This window comes from Xiphophorus hellerii, chromosome 16 (assembly GCF_003331165.1).
Source record: "Xiphophorus hellerii strain 12219 chromosome 16, Xiphophorus_hellerii-4.1, whole genome shotgun sequence".
NCBI classification, from domain to species: Eukaryota; Metazoa; Chordata; class Actinopteri; order Cyprinodontiformes; family Poeciliidae; genus Xiphophorus; species Xiphophorus hellerii.
The window spans coordinates 20,740,167-20,757,666 of NC_045687.1; the positions used below are offsets into that span (position 1 = coordinate 20,740,167).

A 17,500-nucleotide genomic window follows, 5' to 3' on the forward strand; every position below is an offset into this window, starting at 1 on the left:
GGGAACTCACAACGCAACAAAATTCTGTATTTTTGCTCCTGGCTGTGTCTCGAGCTGAGCTGGAGCTACTGGTGTGCTAACAGATTACATCCAGATTACATGCAAGATGCAGTGACGCTGCGGTGACTGACTGATTTAAAACGTGTCGTCATAGGCGATACAGGTGGACAATACGGATTTAAGAACTTTCTTGCGATATTTTATGGCACTACTGTGATAACGATAAAAATGACAATGAAAAACTATTTGTTTCTTCTGTTTTCAGGTAACTGTGTCTTTGTGACACTGTGTTTATAGTGACGCAAACACAAATGCTGTTCTTGAAAAACATCCATTTAAAACAGGCTTCTATTCACTTATTAAAAGAAGTCAGGTACAAGGCAAAACTTACAAAAAAAAACTTACTGCATTTTTTTTTTTATGTCTGTCTTCCTGCCTATGAAACAATAAAAGTAGAACTTCACTACAAGATCTTTTTGCTTTACTAAGTGCCAAATGGCAGTGGTCACATATTTTGAAGAAGATCAATGTTTATTTGTTTAGGAGCTGATATATATATATTTATTATTGTGGCTTTTAGAACTGCATGACGGATTGGGGGATTAAATCCATAATTTTTTATTCTGATGTTGAAATTTCCAAGCTTCAAGCTGGAAAACAACAGAAGGGAACCCAAACATGGAGTTATAAACTGGAAAGATGTTACTTACAAAACAAACAAACAATAAACCCCCCCCCATAAAATCTCAACTTAAAAAAAAATCCTGTTGGATTTTATCTCAATAGATGTTTTACACACACACCCGCACACACACACCAATAGAAACTCCTTTAGTGAGTACTTGCTCATGTTTGAATGTACAAAATGCAGAGAAATGCATGATTAGCAGCTTGTTGCTAATAGAACTTAGCTTAGCCTCTTAGCAAAACAACATACCAATGCTACTGACTTTTGAACTTGGATCTGGAAAATGGTTACGGTGGGTTTGATGTCATTTCCATATTCAAGTTCTGACTGAAGCGGAGGATAAGTTGCTTCAGTATACCAACATATTCCTGCTTTGCTTTCAGTTTCTCCAATGAAGTCTCTTTTGCAAGGTTTCTTGTGAATCCTTTGGGCTGTTGGTACTTCGTTGCTCTACATCACAGTTTATTTGAACTTAACCCACAAATAATTGTCCAAAAATGTCTATTACTGACTACCACTAAAGACAACCTACCACCAGTTTGAAAAACCACGGGTGTTGTATAAGGTCAGCAAAATGAAGAAAAAAAAAAAAAAAAAAAAGGCAGTGTCTATTGCTGAAATTGGGCAATATGCAGATTATATCGGGTTATTTTTTTTTCATGTCAGCTGTGATCGTTTTGGGTAGAATTAGAAAAATGTTATTATTATCAGGCATTCGGTAGACAGAGATATTTGCTGCATAAAACTCTACGCTCACACTCAAAACATTAGCATGCGTCATAAATCACACCTTACACGGAAGACATTTGTGAGAAACGCTGTGTTTAATTTGCAATCGTTAAAACTTGCATTACGGCACACATAATGGACAGTCCAACACAAACACGTGTGTGTGTGTGCAGGTGTCCAAATTTAAACCCACTTTCCCCCATGTAACATTCTGACCACATGAAGTCATGTGAAACATACAGTTTTAGTCTGGTACTTTAATTGCACAGTTACAAATCAGGTACAAAATGTAGACTTTATTCCCCCCCCTAAAAAAAAAAAAGTTACTAAAATATAATCTAACCAAATTTCCGAAATAATGTCTCATCGCATCTTTCCTTTTTCGCGCCGTTGCTAAAGCGTCGGTGCGACAATGCAAACAGCCGGAGACGCTCATTAATATTAATCGGAGGCAAATGAAAGCTCAGGAAGCACGTGAAGTAGCAAAAACTGGAAAAATACTGAGGTTGAAAATGAATCAGAACCGTGGTTATATTCCCTTTGAGTTTCACTCCTGACAGCAAAAAAAAAAGCAAAAAAAAAAAAAAAGCTGACAGAGACAGAATATTTATGACTGAAGACTGTGAACGACGTGCATTACAGATGCAGCTGCTTAACTGACAACTGCCCCCACCCGACAAGTTGTGAGAATCCGACGAACCGTGATCACCACGAATGACTTTGTGCTCACGGAATAATTCCCTCTTTCAATCACAAACAGAAAAAAAAAAGCTCCTCCAAAAGCCGCTCCTGGATCCAGTCCTTTGTGACAGCTATATTTTGTAAGAAACAATCACAATTTCACTGCACTTCACACGTGTACATCCTTACAACCGGGTTTGAATATTAAATCTCTCACTTATTGCTCTGCAGGTTGTCTGGGAGTCTCTTAGCCATCAGCTAACTCGTATCCACTTGCATATTTATGGAGATTACGCTGGAAGCCTTTGTAATGATGAGTTTGGTGTGAGTGTGTGTTTATTTTTCCTATAGTCGCACCAACTTATGGGACATTATGCAAAACAAAAAAAAAATCTCAAAAGTATTCCCACCTCGGAACTTTTCCACATTGTGTCGCATTGTAGACATTTTTGAAGGATTTTATATGAGAGAGCAACATAAAGTGAAGTGGAACAGAACATGGTTTACACTTGTTTTTCAAAAATGTTAAAGCCACATCTTTACTCTAATACTCCTACATAAAATCTATTACAGCTGACTGCTTTTGGAAAGGTAGTTGAGCTCTGGATTTGATGGTAAAAGGGGGGGGGGGGGGGGGGGGGAGCCATGAAAAGTGCTGCTTTCAGTTGCAAACAGGTGGAAGAAGTTGCTCTGGTCAGTGCAGATCTGTGAAACACAGGTGATGGTAGCATCAGGCATCGGGGAGACTTTATTTTCAGAAGGAATGGGGTCATTTATTTGGTGTCAAGTGTGGGATAAATCTGGAAGAGCAGCACTGTAAAAGGTGAAAGGTGGACAAAGGTGTGGAGGTTCGTCTTCCAGCGGATTAATGACCCTAAATATTCAGCTAGAGTCACAGCAAGTCCAAAATTATTCGCATTTCTGGCAGACTCGTATTTAAAATGATTCTCATTCAACAAAGATGTTCCTTAAAAGATAAGAAAACAATGTAAAATGGGCGCTTTTATTTACATTTCATTAAAAAAGGGGCTTCTTAATTAATAAATTTTTTTTGCTTTCTAAATAAACAATAAAAAATGTTTTTTTATTAGCATTATAGGATTTAAGCCCTTCAAATGATTGCGGAGCAGCTGTTTTGCATCTTTTCCCCAGGATTTGGTGACGACCTCCAAGTCTTCAAAGCAGGAAGTCCTCCCTGCCATCACCCTAATCTTAACTCCCTCCACATGTCGCTATCAGATTCAAGTCAGGATTCTGCCTTCTTTTCCGGTCAGAAAAAAAAAGAAAAAAAAAGATCACTTTAAACCTAAATCTACCAGGTGTATGAATAGTTTTGGGCTACGATGTTCTTTGGAATTATTTAGATTGACATTCCTGCGTTAGAATGGCCCAGTTAAAGTCCAGACGTAAATACAACTGAGATACTGTGGTAAGATTTAAACCTAAGACACCACTTTATGTTGGTCCGGCACACAAAATTCCCATGAAAGGTGACAAAATGTGAAAAAGTTGCATCATATCAATAAAGGCGGCAGATGTATGCGAGACGATTTCTTTCTCTGTTTGTCCTTTTACATTTGCTGGTTTCTGATAGAATAATTTCTAACGTACAAATTCCCGCTGCATCCGTCCACAAAACATCAAAAGTCAGATCAGCTTATGGGATAATTTTCCACATCTCCATGTATCAAACGCTTAAAAAATAGCATGTGTCACTGCCTCCATATGCCATCCGACAGGTTAGTTGCCTGTTAAAAAAAAGAATAAAATCATTTAAAGAAGTGCATTAATAATATATATATATATATATATACACATTAATTTGATAAATAAATCATTTTAAAAATGGACTCTATAACAGCAAACTGTCCAGTGCTTTAATTTTTAGGCCAGTGTTAGTACTTTTTTGTAGTCTTTTAATAAGCCGGCCCATCAGTAGAGCAAGTATTTCTTTCTTATACGTCAAAACAAACTGCACTCATCAAAAAACAACTTCCTGCGTTCCTGAGAGTTCGCATGGAAGCTCAAGCGTAGAGCATTCACAAATTGCCCTCGTTTTCCCAAATGCTGACGATGAACTCAAACAGACGGTAAAAAGTAAAATAAAATAAAAAAAGAATCAAAAATCGGTAAACAGTGTGAGAAAAGAGTGAGAGGAGGGAGGGGAAAACTAGTAATTTCCCTCAGATTCTTTTAATAACTCTGCATAGATTTAGTTTAAGACACACACAGGTAAGAACCTAAAACAGTAACAATGAAAAAAAAAATAAAATAGAGATGTCGTTTGCTGTAAGCAATGCCTCCAGCAGAGGGCGCGTCTCTGGGGGCCCTGCTGGGAAACCAGGTGAGAGGTCCTTTTGTTTGGCCGTCATTCTTGGCTGTCACATGGGCACTTGTGTAGGGAAAAAACAAACACATAATCATAAGTTTCATAAGTGTCACAATGAAAATTAAACAGATGCAGGCAAATCTGTTAGTAAAGATGTGTAAAAGGCCTTACAATAAATATGATATTACTCAGAGATCTTACTCTTTAAGCTAATGGCTAATACGATGATAGAAGACCCATATCTGTCCTGCTAACACACACAGTGGGCAGGATGGTAAGAGAGGTGAAAAACATTTCATCTACATACATATTTGGAACGTGTCAGTCGTATACCCAAACATGTCGCTCATATGTTTCTATAACCCAAATGCAATCGAAAATAATACTGCTGCCACGGTGGTTTCTCAAGTCCGAAGACTCCAAAGCTTCTTTACACTACAATCAATCATTCACCAAATTATACCCACATTAGCTGCTTTTCCATTGACCTTAAAATTGCACAAACTGGAATTTCAAAAATAAATACACTTAGTGGAAACGTACCAATTATGAAAAAAACCAAACGTTTTTCAATGAAAAGTTTTTTGGACTATGATGAAGTGGATTTTTTGGGGCCAAAATTTGAGTATTTCACAAAAACTGCAATGGAAAAACTTTTTTCGCATCAACCAGGTCATGCGATCGACAACCATTTGTTACTACTGGCGGAAAAGATGAAGGAGGCAACAGGAAGTCATAGGAAGAGGATGGCGCAGCATGTTTTTAAATGACTTATCGCGTTAACAGACTTATTCAAGTGAGACTTAAGTTGCGTTTCCTATTTAACGGAAACACGGCAATTGTGAAATTGTGTTTCTTAGACATTAGCTAAATATCGACAAAGTTTTATAATTGACACGTAGATGGTGGTAAGCCACATTGTAGCCACTGCTATCCCGGGGCGAAGACGGTGTCACAACGGTAAAAAGAGACGGATGCAGCAGGGATTCAAACCTGCAACCCATCTGCAACACGACAAACTCCTTACCAACTTAGCCACTACTACTACCTATTAACCTACTAAATAGGAATCTACTTTAAGGCTTTCCACACATCTTTGCCAGCGTTCGTGGAGACCTCTTTGCCTACCCAGGGAGGTGGTGCTGTACCGCGTCCGCTGCAGCGTGGAGTAGCCAGGCTTGTCTGACAGCAGGACACGGTGCGCCTGAGGGATCCCCACCTCCCCGTTCCTCTGGAGGGAGGCACATCTGCGAAACGTGAAATCCAGCTTGGTCTGGATGTTGCTGGAGCTGTGAGCCCGCTGGATGTCCACAGGCTCCTGATTAACAGCTTTTCCATTGACTGGGTGGGCTTTGCAGCTGTGGCCATCGCAGGTGGGAACGCTGCTACCTGGTGCTGGAAGAGTCCCATTGGAAAGCGACAGCTTGGCTAAATTACTGCTCGCCAGTTTCCCTAGATGTTCGTGGCAGATATTCATTTGTCTCACTTGTTCTTTGCCTGGGGACCTAGGAATGTCTTTGTTCATCAAAACCGGCTTGAAAAACGACAAGAGATTTTCTTGGCTCTGACCCTCATCTCCTGTTGGGTTCCTCCTGCCTTCCATCGTCTGTGATAAGTCTTTTTGGGCCCTGGTGAGGCCAGTCACCTGAACGGTGGTTCTTCTAAGCGTAGACTCTCTGCTTGGAGGAGCACTGTGGCTTATATGGCCACCCAGAATGCCCCCTCTGTGCAGGTAGAAGTCCAGAGCCCTGACCTGGTCAGTTCTCAGTCTCTTAGATAAAGATCCTTGCCTCAAACCATCATCATCTCTTGAACTGAGGTTTCCGTCGTTATCAGATGCTTGGCCTGCGTTTCTTTCCAGACAGGCTCGCCTTTGCCCCTCTGGGAGTTTGGGAGAGTAACAAGCGTCACAACTGAGCCTGTCCGTACAGCTGAGACTGCTGCCGCTGGGTGAGCTGCAGTTCTGTCCCACGTCAAGGACTCTCCTCTGTGGCGGAGTGGCCACCAGTGTGATGATAGGGTCTTTGGTGCATCTGGGCCGGCGTCCAGACTCCAGGTACTCCACCAGCTCTCCAGACTGGACTTGTGCCGGGTGCTTGATGCGGTCTTTGGACCCAAAAGACCAACGCAGTGGAAGAACTTTGTTCAGGGCGTCCTTGGGCTTGGCAGGTGACCTCATGCTTAAGCTCCTAACCTTGGTACCTCGCATCATCTGATTGGAGCCATCTAGAAAAACACATTAAATGTCAGGTATGCACTCACCAAAATCTGATATATTCAAATTATTTAACCACTTACAGTCCTTTGCAGAGGGATTCCCATGATTTTATGAAATACACTTCTACAAAGTAGTGCAAAACTGGAATAAAAATGAGTATATATGCGAAATGTTAAGTGTGGCAGAACGCCAACACTGTTCTTCACCTTGAACACACCACCATGAAACATTACATACACATTCTGTGGATGCTGGTCGGAGTTGACGATGAGCTAAATATAGGCTAATCCTTAAAAAGAAAGTTGTTAGAGGCTAGATAGTTGTCTAAAGCATACTATTAGACAACTACAAAATGTTTTAGAATGGCGCAGTCAAAGTCCAGAATTTAATGAAAATATTAAGCTTATGTGACTTAGCTTAGCTTGAGTTATTTATGGGCATACATTCAGTCTCCAGAGGTTCAAGATGCTTAAGACACACTCTAAAATACTTAAACTAAAATCTGGTCCTTCAAATAACGGCGGGGCCGAATAAAAATGCACAACTCAATCAACAGATCCCATGTATGACAGAGATTGATAATTTTCCACGAGAATGGTCAAAAACATTGCGTTTACGTGACTGCTAACTCCGACCTGCAGGTGGCAGTGTTTCTTACTGTTTCTATACTTTATTACAGTCGGCCACCGACATGGCAAGTAACAAAAATCGAGATATTTAAGTTATTTAGAGAATGAAAATGCGTGTGTCCAATCTGTCTTCTTGTCATTTTTTCTTTCATCTTGTTTCTTCCATATGTAGATTTTTGAGTGGATTTACTGGGGAAAAATATTGTGAAATTCTAAAGTAGCAAAAGACCATCAGTGATTTTAATGCAAAAAAAAACCCAATCAGGAGATCTTGAGGGAACAGTTCAATAAATTCACTATTTTGTGCTGGCGAGTCACATAAAAACCCACTAAAAAACCCAAACGAAAGTTTAGGGACTAAAACTATTTCTGCACTGTACCTCGATAAGCATTGTCACAATCTGGTGCAGATGAGGTAATTTTATTCTGAGTGTTTTGAGTTTAGCTGGACTGCCAAAGCTACCACATTTTTCAAATGTGGTTTGAGGTTTTGGATGAGTTCACATCAAACACCTAAACGATGAAACCGCGTCAACATAAATTACGGTAGGCAGTTTTCAATCTTTTTAATACAAATACTCACTTCCTTCTACTCCTCTGTTGGGTTCGTCTCCAAACACCGGCAACTCAGGAGACTCCGGAGCAAATCCCGGTTCCAAAAGAGCCGGACTGGGAACCCCCGAGACCACGCTGCCACCGCTTTCCCCGTTCAGCCGGACCAGCCAGTGGTCAGAGGTGGATGAGCTGGTGGAACCTGACCAGAAACACCAAATTGTTGGGGGTGGGGTGGGGGGAGGTTTGCATATATTTCACATGAAAAAAACAAACAAACAACAAAACCACTGAGAAGAGGGACAAACCAGTGAGGGAGGAACTGGCAGACCAGGGAGGGATGGTGCTTCTTTTCTGGTAGAAGAGGATGTAAGCTCCTCGTGTGCAGACCTCGGCCTCCGGGACAGGCTCAACGGTGCTGTCGTCGTAACTGTACCACTGACCGTCGACCGAGTTTCGACAAAAGGCTGCAATTAAAGCAACGGGAAAGAGAGATATGCAACTTACAGGTCAAATGAAAAATCAGGGTTTATGTCGGTGAGAAAAAAAAAGAAAGTAGGATGTAGATGACGATTATTTTAGGTAGTCAATTATTCGGACGATGAATCGATTAATTTGAAGAACATGGCTAAAATTCAGCAGAATTTTCACTTTACCACTTAAGCTTCTTTTATAGACTAGATTTAAATTTGAAGATGAAAATAAACAAATAAGTGAATCCCTCTTTTAAAGAAATAATATAAAAACATTTCATTGCCTCAAATGCAACTTGAAAAGCATGAAGCTAAAACTATGACACTTGACGAGATCTGGGTAAAACATATTTACAGACAAAGGTTTTTCATCTTAAATGCATATAATAAATGCATATATTCTCCGTTTTTGAGTTTGACAATTGATGGATTACTAAATTAGTTGACGATTATTTCAATGATTAATAATAATTAACTGGATTTATCATGATTAATATGATTAATCATGAGTAATACGATTAATGCCATTAATCATGATTAATACGACTAATTCTTGAAATAATTGTAAACCAATTTAGTAATCGATTAATCAGCAACTGGAGTAACACACTCAAAAAAGGCAGAAAATCATGATAATCCAATTAGTCACGATTAATACCATTAATTGTGATTAATACCAGCATCTTGATCACCCAGATTTATCAGAATTAATGCCATTAATCATTATTAATACGATTAACTGTTGAAATAATCGTAAACTAATTTAGTAATCAATTAATCATCAACTGGAGTAACAAACTCAAAAATGGCAGAAAATCATAATCCAATTAATCACGATTAATACCAATGATCATGATTAATCAGATTTATCAGGGTTAATTAGATTAATCATGATTAACTGTTGAAATAATTGTAAACTAATTTAGTAATCAATTGTCAACTGCAGTATACAAACTCAAAAAAGGCAAGTAATCCTGATTCATGTGATTAATCATGATTAATCGTTTCAGCCCTAGAAGGAATCCAGACCTGTGTAGTGACCGCCGTGCATCCCTCCATGGTGGTTACAGACGGCGTAGAGATTGTACAGGAAGTCTGGAGGAGCCAGGTCAGGCCGCCTGCAGTGCTTCCAGCCCGGCTGAAGGGGGCCGTGGTGGGGGCCGTTGTTGCGGCTCACCATGTGGGGGGTCATGTCCAGTCCCGCTAGGGGGAAATGCACGAAGGTGGTGAGCTTGTTCCGCTGCTCGCCCACCTGCCTGAACCGCTTCAGGTGGAGGATGAGGATGTCCGGCAGGGTCCACAGACTCATCTTCACCATGCCCTGCTGGAGCTGCTTGCAGTACGGGCACTTCCAGGCGTCATCTGGGGCGAGCTGATCGAAGGAAAGGCACGGAAAGACGAAGGGAGAGGACAAAATCACAAAGTTGGACGGAGTAAATCCACAAGAGGCCAGTGCTTGGCAGAACTGCTCATTCCAATTGAACGCGTTCACATTTCGTCAAGTCACAGTCACAAAATGTAATGTTTATTTCAGGAGACAGACCAAGAAAGACAGTGCAGTGTGTAATTGTAAAGCGGAAGGAAAACACAAAACACGAAATCTTACCAAGTCTAGAGGAAATATCTTACTACATCTTAAATGAAACAAAACTAACTTACACATAACTTCTCAGTAAAATATAGACTTGTTTTTGTTCAATAATTCCTAAATATTGATTAAAAAAAGTAAAGAACTAGCTCCACAAGCAATGTTTTTCAATTATGACAGACATTTTTCCCCCATTTATAAGTAAAGAAATTGCCAGTGGAACTAGTAAATATTTAAAATCAATATTAAGGAATTACTGACCTAAAACAATCTGAAAAGTTCCTTGTACGTTAGTATTAATAGTATTATTATTTCAAGTGTACTAACATTGCGCTGGAAAAAAGATTTTTTTCAAGAGAGTAAAATATAGGTCACATTAGGCTTTATATGTATATGCAATGTACACATTATTAATTTTTACACTTTTTCATCAACATTAAGGAATTGTTGACTTAAAACAAGCTCCTACACCTTGCTGAAAAGTTACTTTGATGCCAGTTGTGTCTTATTTACAGTGAACTACAATATTTACGCTAGGAACTGGACGGAACAAAAAAAAACTTAGGTAAGATGTAGTGTTTTTGCAGCGGAGTGTCTTTTAAGTCCACTTCCACCTGTTCCTCTTTGGTGTAGAGCTGGAAGCACTCGTCCAAGGTGCAGCTGAACTGCTGGACGTGCTGCTGCTGCAGGTTTCGTACGCTGTCGCCGTCCTTCACCACTTCTTCGTGGATGTTACCGAACAGGCTGGCCCCCCCCCGGCAACAACCACAACAACAACAACAAGAAAAAAAACCAACAAAAACGTCAGAGAAAACGTGCAAACCGATGCAACGAGGCGTCACGGAGGGACAGAGGAACACACTGACCAGTCTTTGACTCTGTGCTCCCACTCGATGATGAGCTTCACGTGAGGAGGCCCTCCAGAGCCGCACAGCTTCAGGGCCCTAATGGACAAAGGAAACAGATGAAGAGTTTTTTTTTTCCCTTTTTGTTGCTTCTACTAATCAATCGTGATTAACAAATTTTGGCTTTTGTTCCAGGAAAACACAGGTTGGTCCGAGATTCAGTATCCCAGACCAACTTTATTCTTGCAATGCTATACTTTATTCTCAAATTGAAAATAAATAAATAAAAATTACTCTTTCATACTATAAAAGGTATTAGGTTGAAGTCTAACTTGCTTATGACGTTTAACTTATTATTAGTGGAAATGTATGTTTATATTTGTGTATTAGAAAAAAAAAAGACACAATAAATTCACACCTGTCCACTCAGTTCATGTTTCCAAAATGTACTGAATTGTTTATTTAATCATTATTCCATCCTGGAGGGGTAAAAACCCCCGTTTGAATAAATTATTAGGAGCCTGAAACTTCCGAGATCTTATTGTAAATTGGTGACAGGCTCTGTAACGTACTAAAGCTTTCTAACCACTAGGTGTCAGTAATGTTACAGCTCTGTATTCTGGACCAGAATACGTTGATATAAAAACAAGGAGAGAATTTGAAAAATGTATTCAGTTAGAACCAAGAGAGATCCGTCACCTCAATGTAAATAATACATATTTAGCCAAGAATAACAATAATAATAACAAATAATTTGACAGAAATACAGCACGGAGACCCGCCTCCTGGCTCTGACTGGTTGTTTCTGACTGAGTGGTGAATTTCTGCATTTAGTACAGGGACAAGGCAGAGGAGCTTGACTTTTTTCCCACAGATTATTTATCTGTCTTATACAATGCTGCCATAACATAATGAGAATTTGAACAAATAAAACTCTTTTTTTTATATATACTGCAGCTTTGAAACTCATCTATCCGCTCTGACCTTTCCTTCCACGTTAATGTTTTTGTTGCATGGCTCCTTCTACACCTGTTTTATCCGTCTGATGTTCACATTTGTATTCAACACAAACTTTTTGTCCTCGAGGGCCAATTTAAAGGCACAATGAGTTACTAAAAACAATTAACATGCACTGAAAAACATAGAAACAAACAGACAGACGAGAAGTTAATGCAATGACTCTGTAGTTTATAACCCCAGGATAATTTTAGGGTTTTATTTCCTTTCATTTTTTTTACCCCTCCAGGAGTCTTTTGTGGGCTCTAGTGTCCCTTATATGATAGTAGGCTGACAGGAAACGGGGAAGGAGAGGGGGGAAGACATGCGGCAAATGTCGTCGGGTCCGGGAGTCGAACCCGCGACGGCCGCGTCGAGGACTCAAGGCCTCCAAATACGGGTCGCGCTAACCGCTACGCCACCATGGCACGCCCTTTCTTTCATTTTTTAATGTCTATTGTTAATATACAATGTGTTGGTCCTTTAAAGTGCTTCAGAAATAAACCTTGATTGGATTTAAATTCCCTTCTATACATAACGCTCACACATATATCTTTTCCAGTGACACAACCAGCATCTTAAATACAATATTCCACCTGCGTACATCATTGCTTCTTTGAACAGTTTATGTTATTTTTGAAACCAGAAACTCTGTGTTGCAATTCAGTTTGAAAATATTCTAAAAACTCAAATAGTTAGGACCATTTTTTTTTTTTTTTTTTTTTGTGGTTACAAACTCACTGCTTGTTTTTCAGAAAACATCATTCAGATTAAGAAAACCGGAATGCCATAGCAGGAAATCGTAAATAATCCATGAAGGCACTCTACATTCAGAGCGAAGACACCATGGTGTTATGTGATGCAACGGATGTTTAATAATGGCGCGAGACAAGAGTCTGGAAGCACTGAAATATGCAGCTGCCACGGCTGGTCAGTGGAGGCGACAATCTGAATAGAGTGGACAAACATCGGTCCATCTCCGGATGGAAAACCTCAAATCATCCTTTAAAGAAAACGTGACACTGAGATAAGCAGCACACGTCACCAACTAAGCTCTGCGTAAGACTTGGGAAACTCATAGCAGTTGTTGTTTTTCTCTTCATTAATGTTTCAGTAAACTTAGCAAACCTCTTGGGACTCCAGATAGAACTAGGAAGTGATGGAACTTGGATGTTCATCTGACACCAGCGGAAACTAGAGATGCTCCGATACGACATCAATAGCTGTATCGGTCCCAGTATGGGAAAACAATTCCAGATTGGGTATCAGTGGCAATGTGCCTGATCCATAAGGGCAGATCTATTCAGTCTAATTCTATGCTCTGAGCTCTGAGCGACGTCATAATTTATTATTTATTTTCCGTTATTTTTACAATTCTGAATCTCACTTTCTGAACCATTTCAAAGAAGTTTTGTTGCAGTTTATTTTTGACCAAGTTGGCCAACCTATTGTTTTTGCCAGTTTCATTTGTGGCCCTTTGAATAGTAATTATTTTTAAGGTGAGATTTTCCCTGGAAAATTTTAATTTTCATAAACATAAAAAGCACTTTTGTTATATTAGCCTTTTTTTCTTTTTTCTTTTCCGCTTGTATTGTGACAAACATTCCAGCCACGTTTTACTAAAAAAAAACAAAACAGATTTGGTCACACACATCCAATACACTTTGCTAAATGCAGCAAATGAAAAGTTAATTCTCATTCTTATTGATTGAAATACACCAAAAAACATGTCATAAACCAACAAAATAGAAAGTAATTAGCCTAAAAAGTACAAATAACTGAACAGTAGAATATTATGTTTAACGTGCAAAAGAGAAAGAATTCACAATAATATTATTTTTGAATTTTGAACTGGGGGAGATTGCATTTCAGCCATACTCTTTCTAGTTTCAGGATCAAACTTTTACACCTCTAGTGGTGAGTTGTAGCAATAGTGACTCCCTGGCATGAGTAACATAGGATAAACTACATCTCCAACATTCACATTTTACAGCAGGTAACGCTGCAGAAAAAGACCAAAGTAGACTAAAACATCACCAGAGATTTTCTCCGTTCTCATTATTTGGGTTTACACGGGGACAGCGTCTCGGGCTCCGGCGCCGTCATCCCACGAGTTTCTAGGATACCACGTGCGACGCATTTGCATTTCAAAAGACCCTGAGAGCTTCTGGTCCCATCAGCGCCATTCAGCGGGTGAATGAACTCTTCTTAAGCCGCACAAATGGGAGTTCTTTCAAGATGATGGCAAAAATCAGCAGCTCCCTTTCTGCCACCGTGAGCTGTTGAATTTGCACTTGTGAGGAAACGACGCGACGCTGCAGCTGATTTCACAATCGCAGCAGAGATGCGAAAAGTCAGAGTGGGGGGTTGGTAAATGTAAAGAGTGACTTTGTCAAATTAGATAAGATATTCTAATTTCACCTTAGACTGAATGTATTACATGTAATATAATCAGTTGGATTAAAAAAATGTTTGGCCAAGTCATTGCAGTGCTGAATTCTGATCGGATTTTTTCCCTCTGACCTTTCACCTTAGTCTTGGTTTTGACTGAACAAGCACAGGAAGAGTAGCAGTCGTTTAAAACACTATACTTCTTTCAGATTGGAGCGAAAACTCAGTAAATGTGAGAAAATTTACTGAGTATTCCGGTGAACAGTTGAACAATGCCTAGCATTTCATATGCAAATAAAATGTTTGATTTCTTATAAGCAAACAAATCACATATATCGTTTTAATATTAAGCATCTTTTGCATGTTACGCAGTGAATAAAAACTTTAAGGAAAGAGAATATTACAAGACTACACCACAATCATTTATGTTTTATGGAAAATTGTTAAAAAAAAAAAAAAAAAATCCCATGAGGGGATTGAGAACACGCCGCAGCACGGATTCAGCAGGAAGCCTCATCAACACCCAGCGACTCACAGCCGATAATTTCCATGTCGCTCAGATCCGCTCTGGCAGACAACGGAAAACTCAAGTCAACACGCTGGACAAAAACGCAGGAGCATGTCCGGACGTCTGCTCTCTCCAGCTCGACAATCGCGGCGCGTCGTGCGGTTTCAAACTCTCACCTGTCGACGGCGGGGTGGTGCAGCGGTCTGCCATCCTGAGGCGACAGGTAGTTGTGAAACGTGGATCCTCCCACCACGCGGATGTTGAAGAGCACTCTGATATTCTGAAAGAACACAACAAACATACGCAGGCAGACTTAGCAGCCACTTAATGCAGAAATGTATTTATTTTTTTCATCAAATCTAACATTTTTAAACTCTGGGATGTACTTAAGGTGGACACGTTTGCCGTGTGCGAAGGTTGAAACTAATGAAACGCATCAAAACGGGGTTAGGAGTGTTAAAAGCAGCGACAGCTTCCTGCCGCCGACATTTTGAGATCTTAGAAGTTAGAGAAAAAGTTTCGTCGTGGAGTTTTATTTTTGTCCTCCGGCGGGCAGAGTTTTGCCAACAAAAATATTAATATACCTCCAGACAATCAGCCTGCTCTCTCGAAATCTCTTCAGTTTGATTGAAAAACGCGAGCTGGATAGAAAATGAAAACACAAATAAGGTGATAATGTCTCTCCTCCCCCTCTGAGGCACAGAGATATTACGCTGGGATCTGCGTGCGATGTAGGGATAAAGGCATGCTTTGGAAAAAAATGAAATTGATTTCCTCTTGTTCTTCTCAGTTCTGCTGTGTATCTGCCAGCTGGGATCGTTCCTCCATTCCTGGAAAATATTGATACCCAATGGACTATGCAACCCTTAAGGGAAAATTAAATGATAATTGTTAAACATCATCAAACATAAACTGCTTGAACATCACTTGGGTTGTACCGAAGCACGTCAGGCATATAAATACGTATATTCTAAATTTCATTGAACGGAAAACTCAGTTGTGACAATAGTTTGCTGGTCGATCTCAAACGGCAAAATATTGAAGGGGCAGTGTTATGTAAAATCAACTTTATTTTGTAGCTTCACATCATGTTATAATGTTATTCCCTCAACAACATATCTGGAGTGTTGCCTCGATTCTTTCGTGCGTGTTTGAGAAATCCTCTCACCTCCCATGGCAACCATCCAAGCGTTTTTCAGCTGAGCAAAATGCTTGGGTGCATCTAGCTCCTCCTTGGAGCCACAGTTTCCTAGCGTCCACCTGAAAGAGCAGCCCTCCCCCCGCGACGGCCCCACTCAGCTCCTTCAGACTAGCCAGCAGCAATTAGCAAACAACTGGGAGCTGCAGACTGTGGATCTGCTGAGCTCGTTATATGAGCTACTTCTCAGTGCAAAGACATTGTTCAAGGATTAACAGAGGAATGATGTTGCCATGACTTCCTGGAGGCGCAGTTTCAGAAAGAGGAGGAGTTTTTAAAGAGACAGAGGCCCAATTTTAAGGTGTTAAACTAGTAAGGAAAATATTTTTAAATTATTTGATTTCTATACCATCTTTTATAACAACTCCAGTTAACATAGTTTGTTGATTGTGCAATAAAATGGCACCATGTGCCTGGAAAACAAATAATACCTCCCTTTAAGATCTTTCTACATAAGTGTATTTGCAAACTGTAATCTGGCTTTTCATGCAGCTTTTGGAGAAATGCCTTTCTCCACTCTGGGTGGAATGGAGCCCTATGGGTTTGTGAGCCTTGTTAGTCGTTTACCAGCTTCATACAGACTCTTCACAATGTCTCTTGGCTTTGATACACACATCTCTCTCTGTTCTGGATCAAGTTGGTATCAGCATTCGATTTGTACTTGCATGTTGAGATCAAAAATTTAGTTTCAGATTCTCTCTTAGAAGGTCATTTTATTTTTGTGCTGCAGTTTCTAACTCTACTTAAAAACAATTTTGATTTGCTTTCAAACGATATTGATTATTTAGGGGCAAATGCATACATCTATTTAGATTTCTATTGTATCGGTTTATCTTGTCAATATGTTAAGTATGTTGTTAAGTTGCGTCCAAGATTTTCTGTGTTTTGCAATGCAAAAACCCCTATTGGGGCGTTGCAGAATAGACAGTGTCCGGGTGAAATTCCTCTCATGCCTCCAGTCAAGAGGAATGACAGAGCGTGAGAAAATCCTCGGTTTTTGACTTCTGAACCTGGAAAAATTGATTTTGAAGTTTCGGTGAAGGACGTTTGGAGGGTGTAAACTTGCAGGGAATACGCGGGAATCCAAGGAAGATTCTATTTCCAATGAGTTCATGTATTCTGGTGAATTTGAGACTTTACCTTGTGGTTCCAGATGAAAGATGTCAAGCTAAGAAGAGCTGGTTTCTTTTTTTTCCAATGCGTGTGACGGCCTGGAAGCTAGAGGAACATGGTGGGAAGCGGCCCATTCTGGTTGTTTCGGTGGTTTACGAGTTTGAGCTGCCCTCTCTCCAATAAAACACTTTCAATAAGCTGCTTTTGATTAAAAAGCTACAGATTTGTCCATATTTCCCCCCCTTTGTTTCCAAGAAGGCAGTTTGCTTAATAGAGCTGGACAGTTCAGGCACTTTTCTTCAACATTTCCCCCGGTTGGATTAGCGTACTCTCAGCTTCTAGCGTCTGTGGAGTATTTGCAACTTTTCTCCAGTGAATGAAATGCCGACTTCAGGGAGAGACATTAAGATAAAAAAAAAAATGTATGGGGTTAAATTTGGGGAAAAAATAAATAAATAAAAAACTTGTAAATTCAGACCAAACTGTCACATTTATGCTTTGGGAACTGCACCATTGCTGAAACTAAAATAAGTTAAAAATCCACTTGGGAGAATAATTTGGT

General features: G+C 39.9%; 1 protein-coding gene across 1 annotated transcript in view; it reads right to left on the reverse strand.

Annotated features, from left to right (window-relative positions):
• Window positions 1-1,489: 1,489 nt before the first annotated feature.
• usp43b (ubiquitin specific peptidase 43b) overlaps window positions 1,490-17,500 on the reverse strand; it is an 81,534-nt gene continuing 65,523 nt past the window's right edge. The window contains exons 9-16 of the mRNA XM_032587707.1: window positions 14,804-14,907; window positions 10,754-10,831; window positions 10,502-10,631; window positions 9,329-9,671; window positions 8,135-8,293; window positions 7,858-8,028; window positions 5,556-6,653; window positions 1,490-4,490 (exon numbers count right to left, since the gene is read on the reverse strand). Coding sequence (XP_032443598.1) covers window positions 4,480-4,490; window positions 5,556-6,653; window positions 7,858-8,028; window positions 8,135-8,293; window positions 9,329-9,671; window positions 10,502-10,631; window positions 10,754-10,831; window positions 14,804-14,907 — 2,094 coding nt within the window. The 3' untranslated portion in view covers window positions 1,490-4,479. The remainder of the gene's footprint in view (window positions 4,491-5,555; window positions 6,654-7,857; window positions 8,029-8,134; window positions 8,294-9,328; window positions 9,672-10,501; window positions 10,632-10,753; window positions 10,832-14,803; window positions 14,908-17,500) is intronic.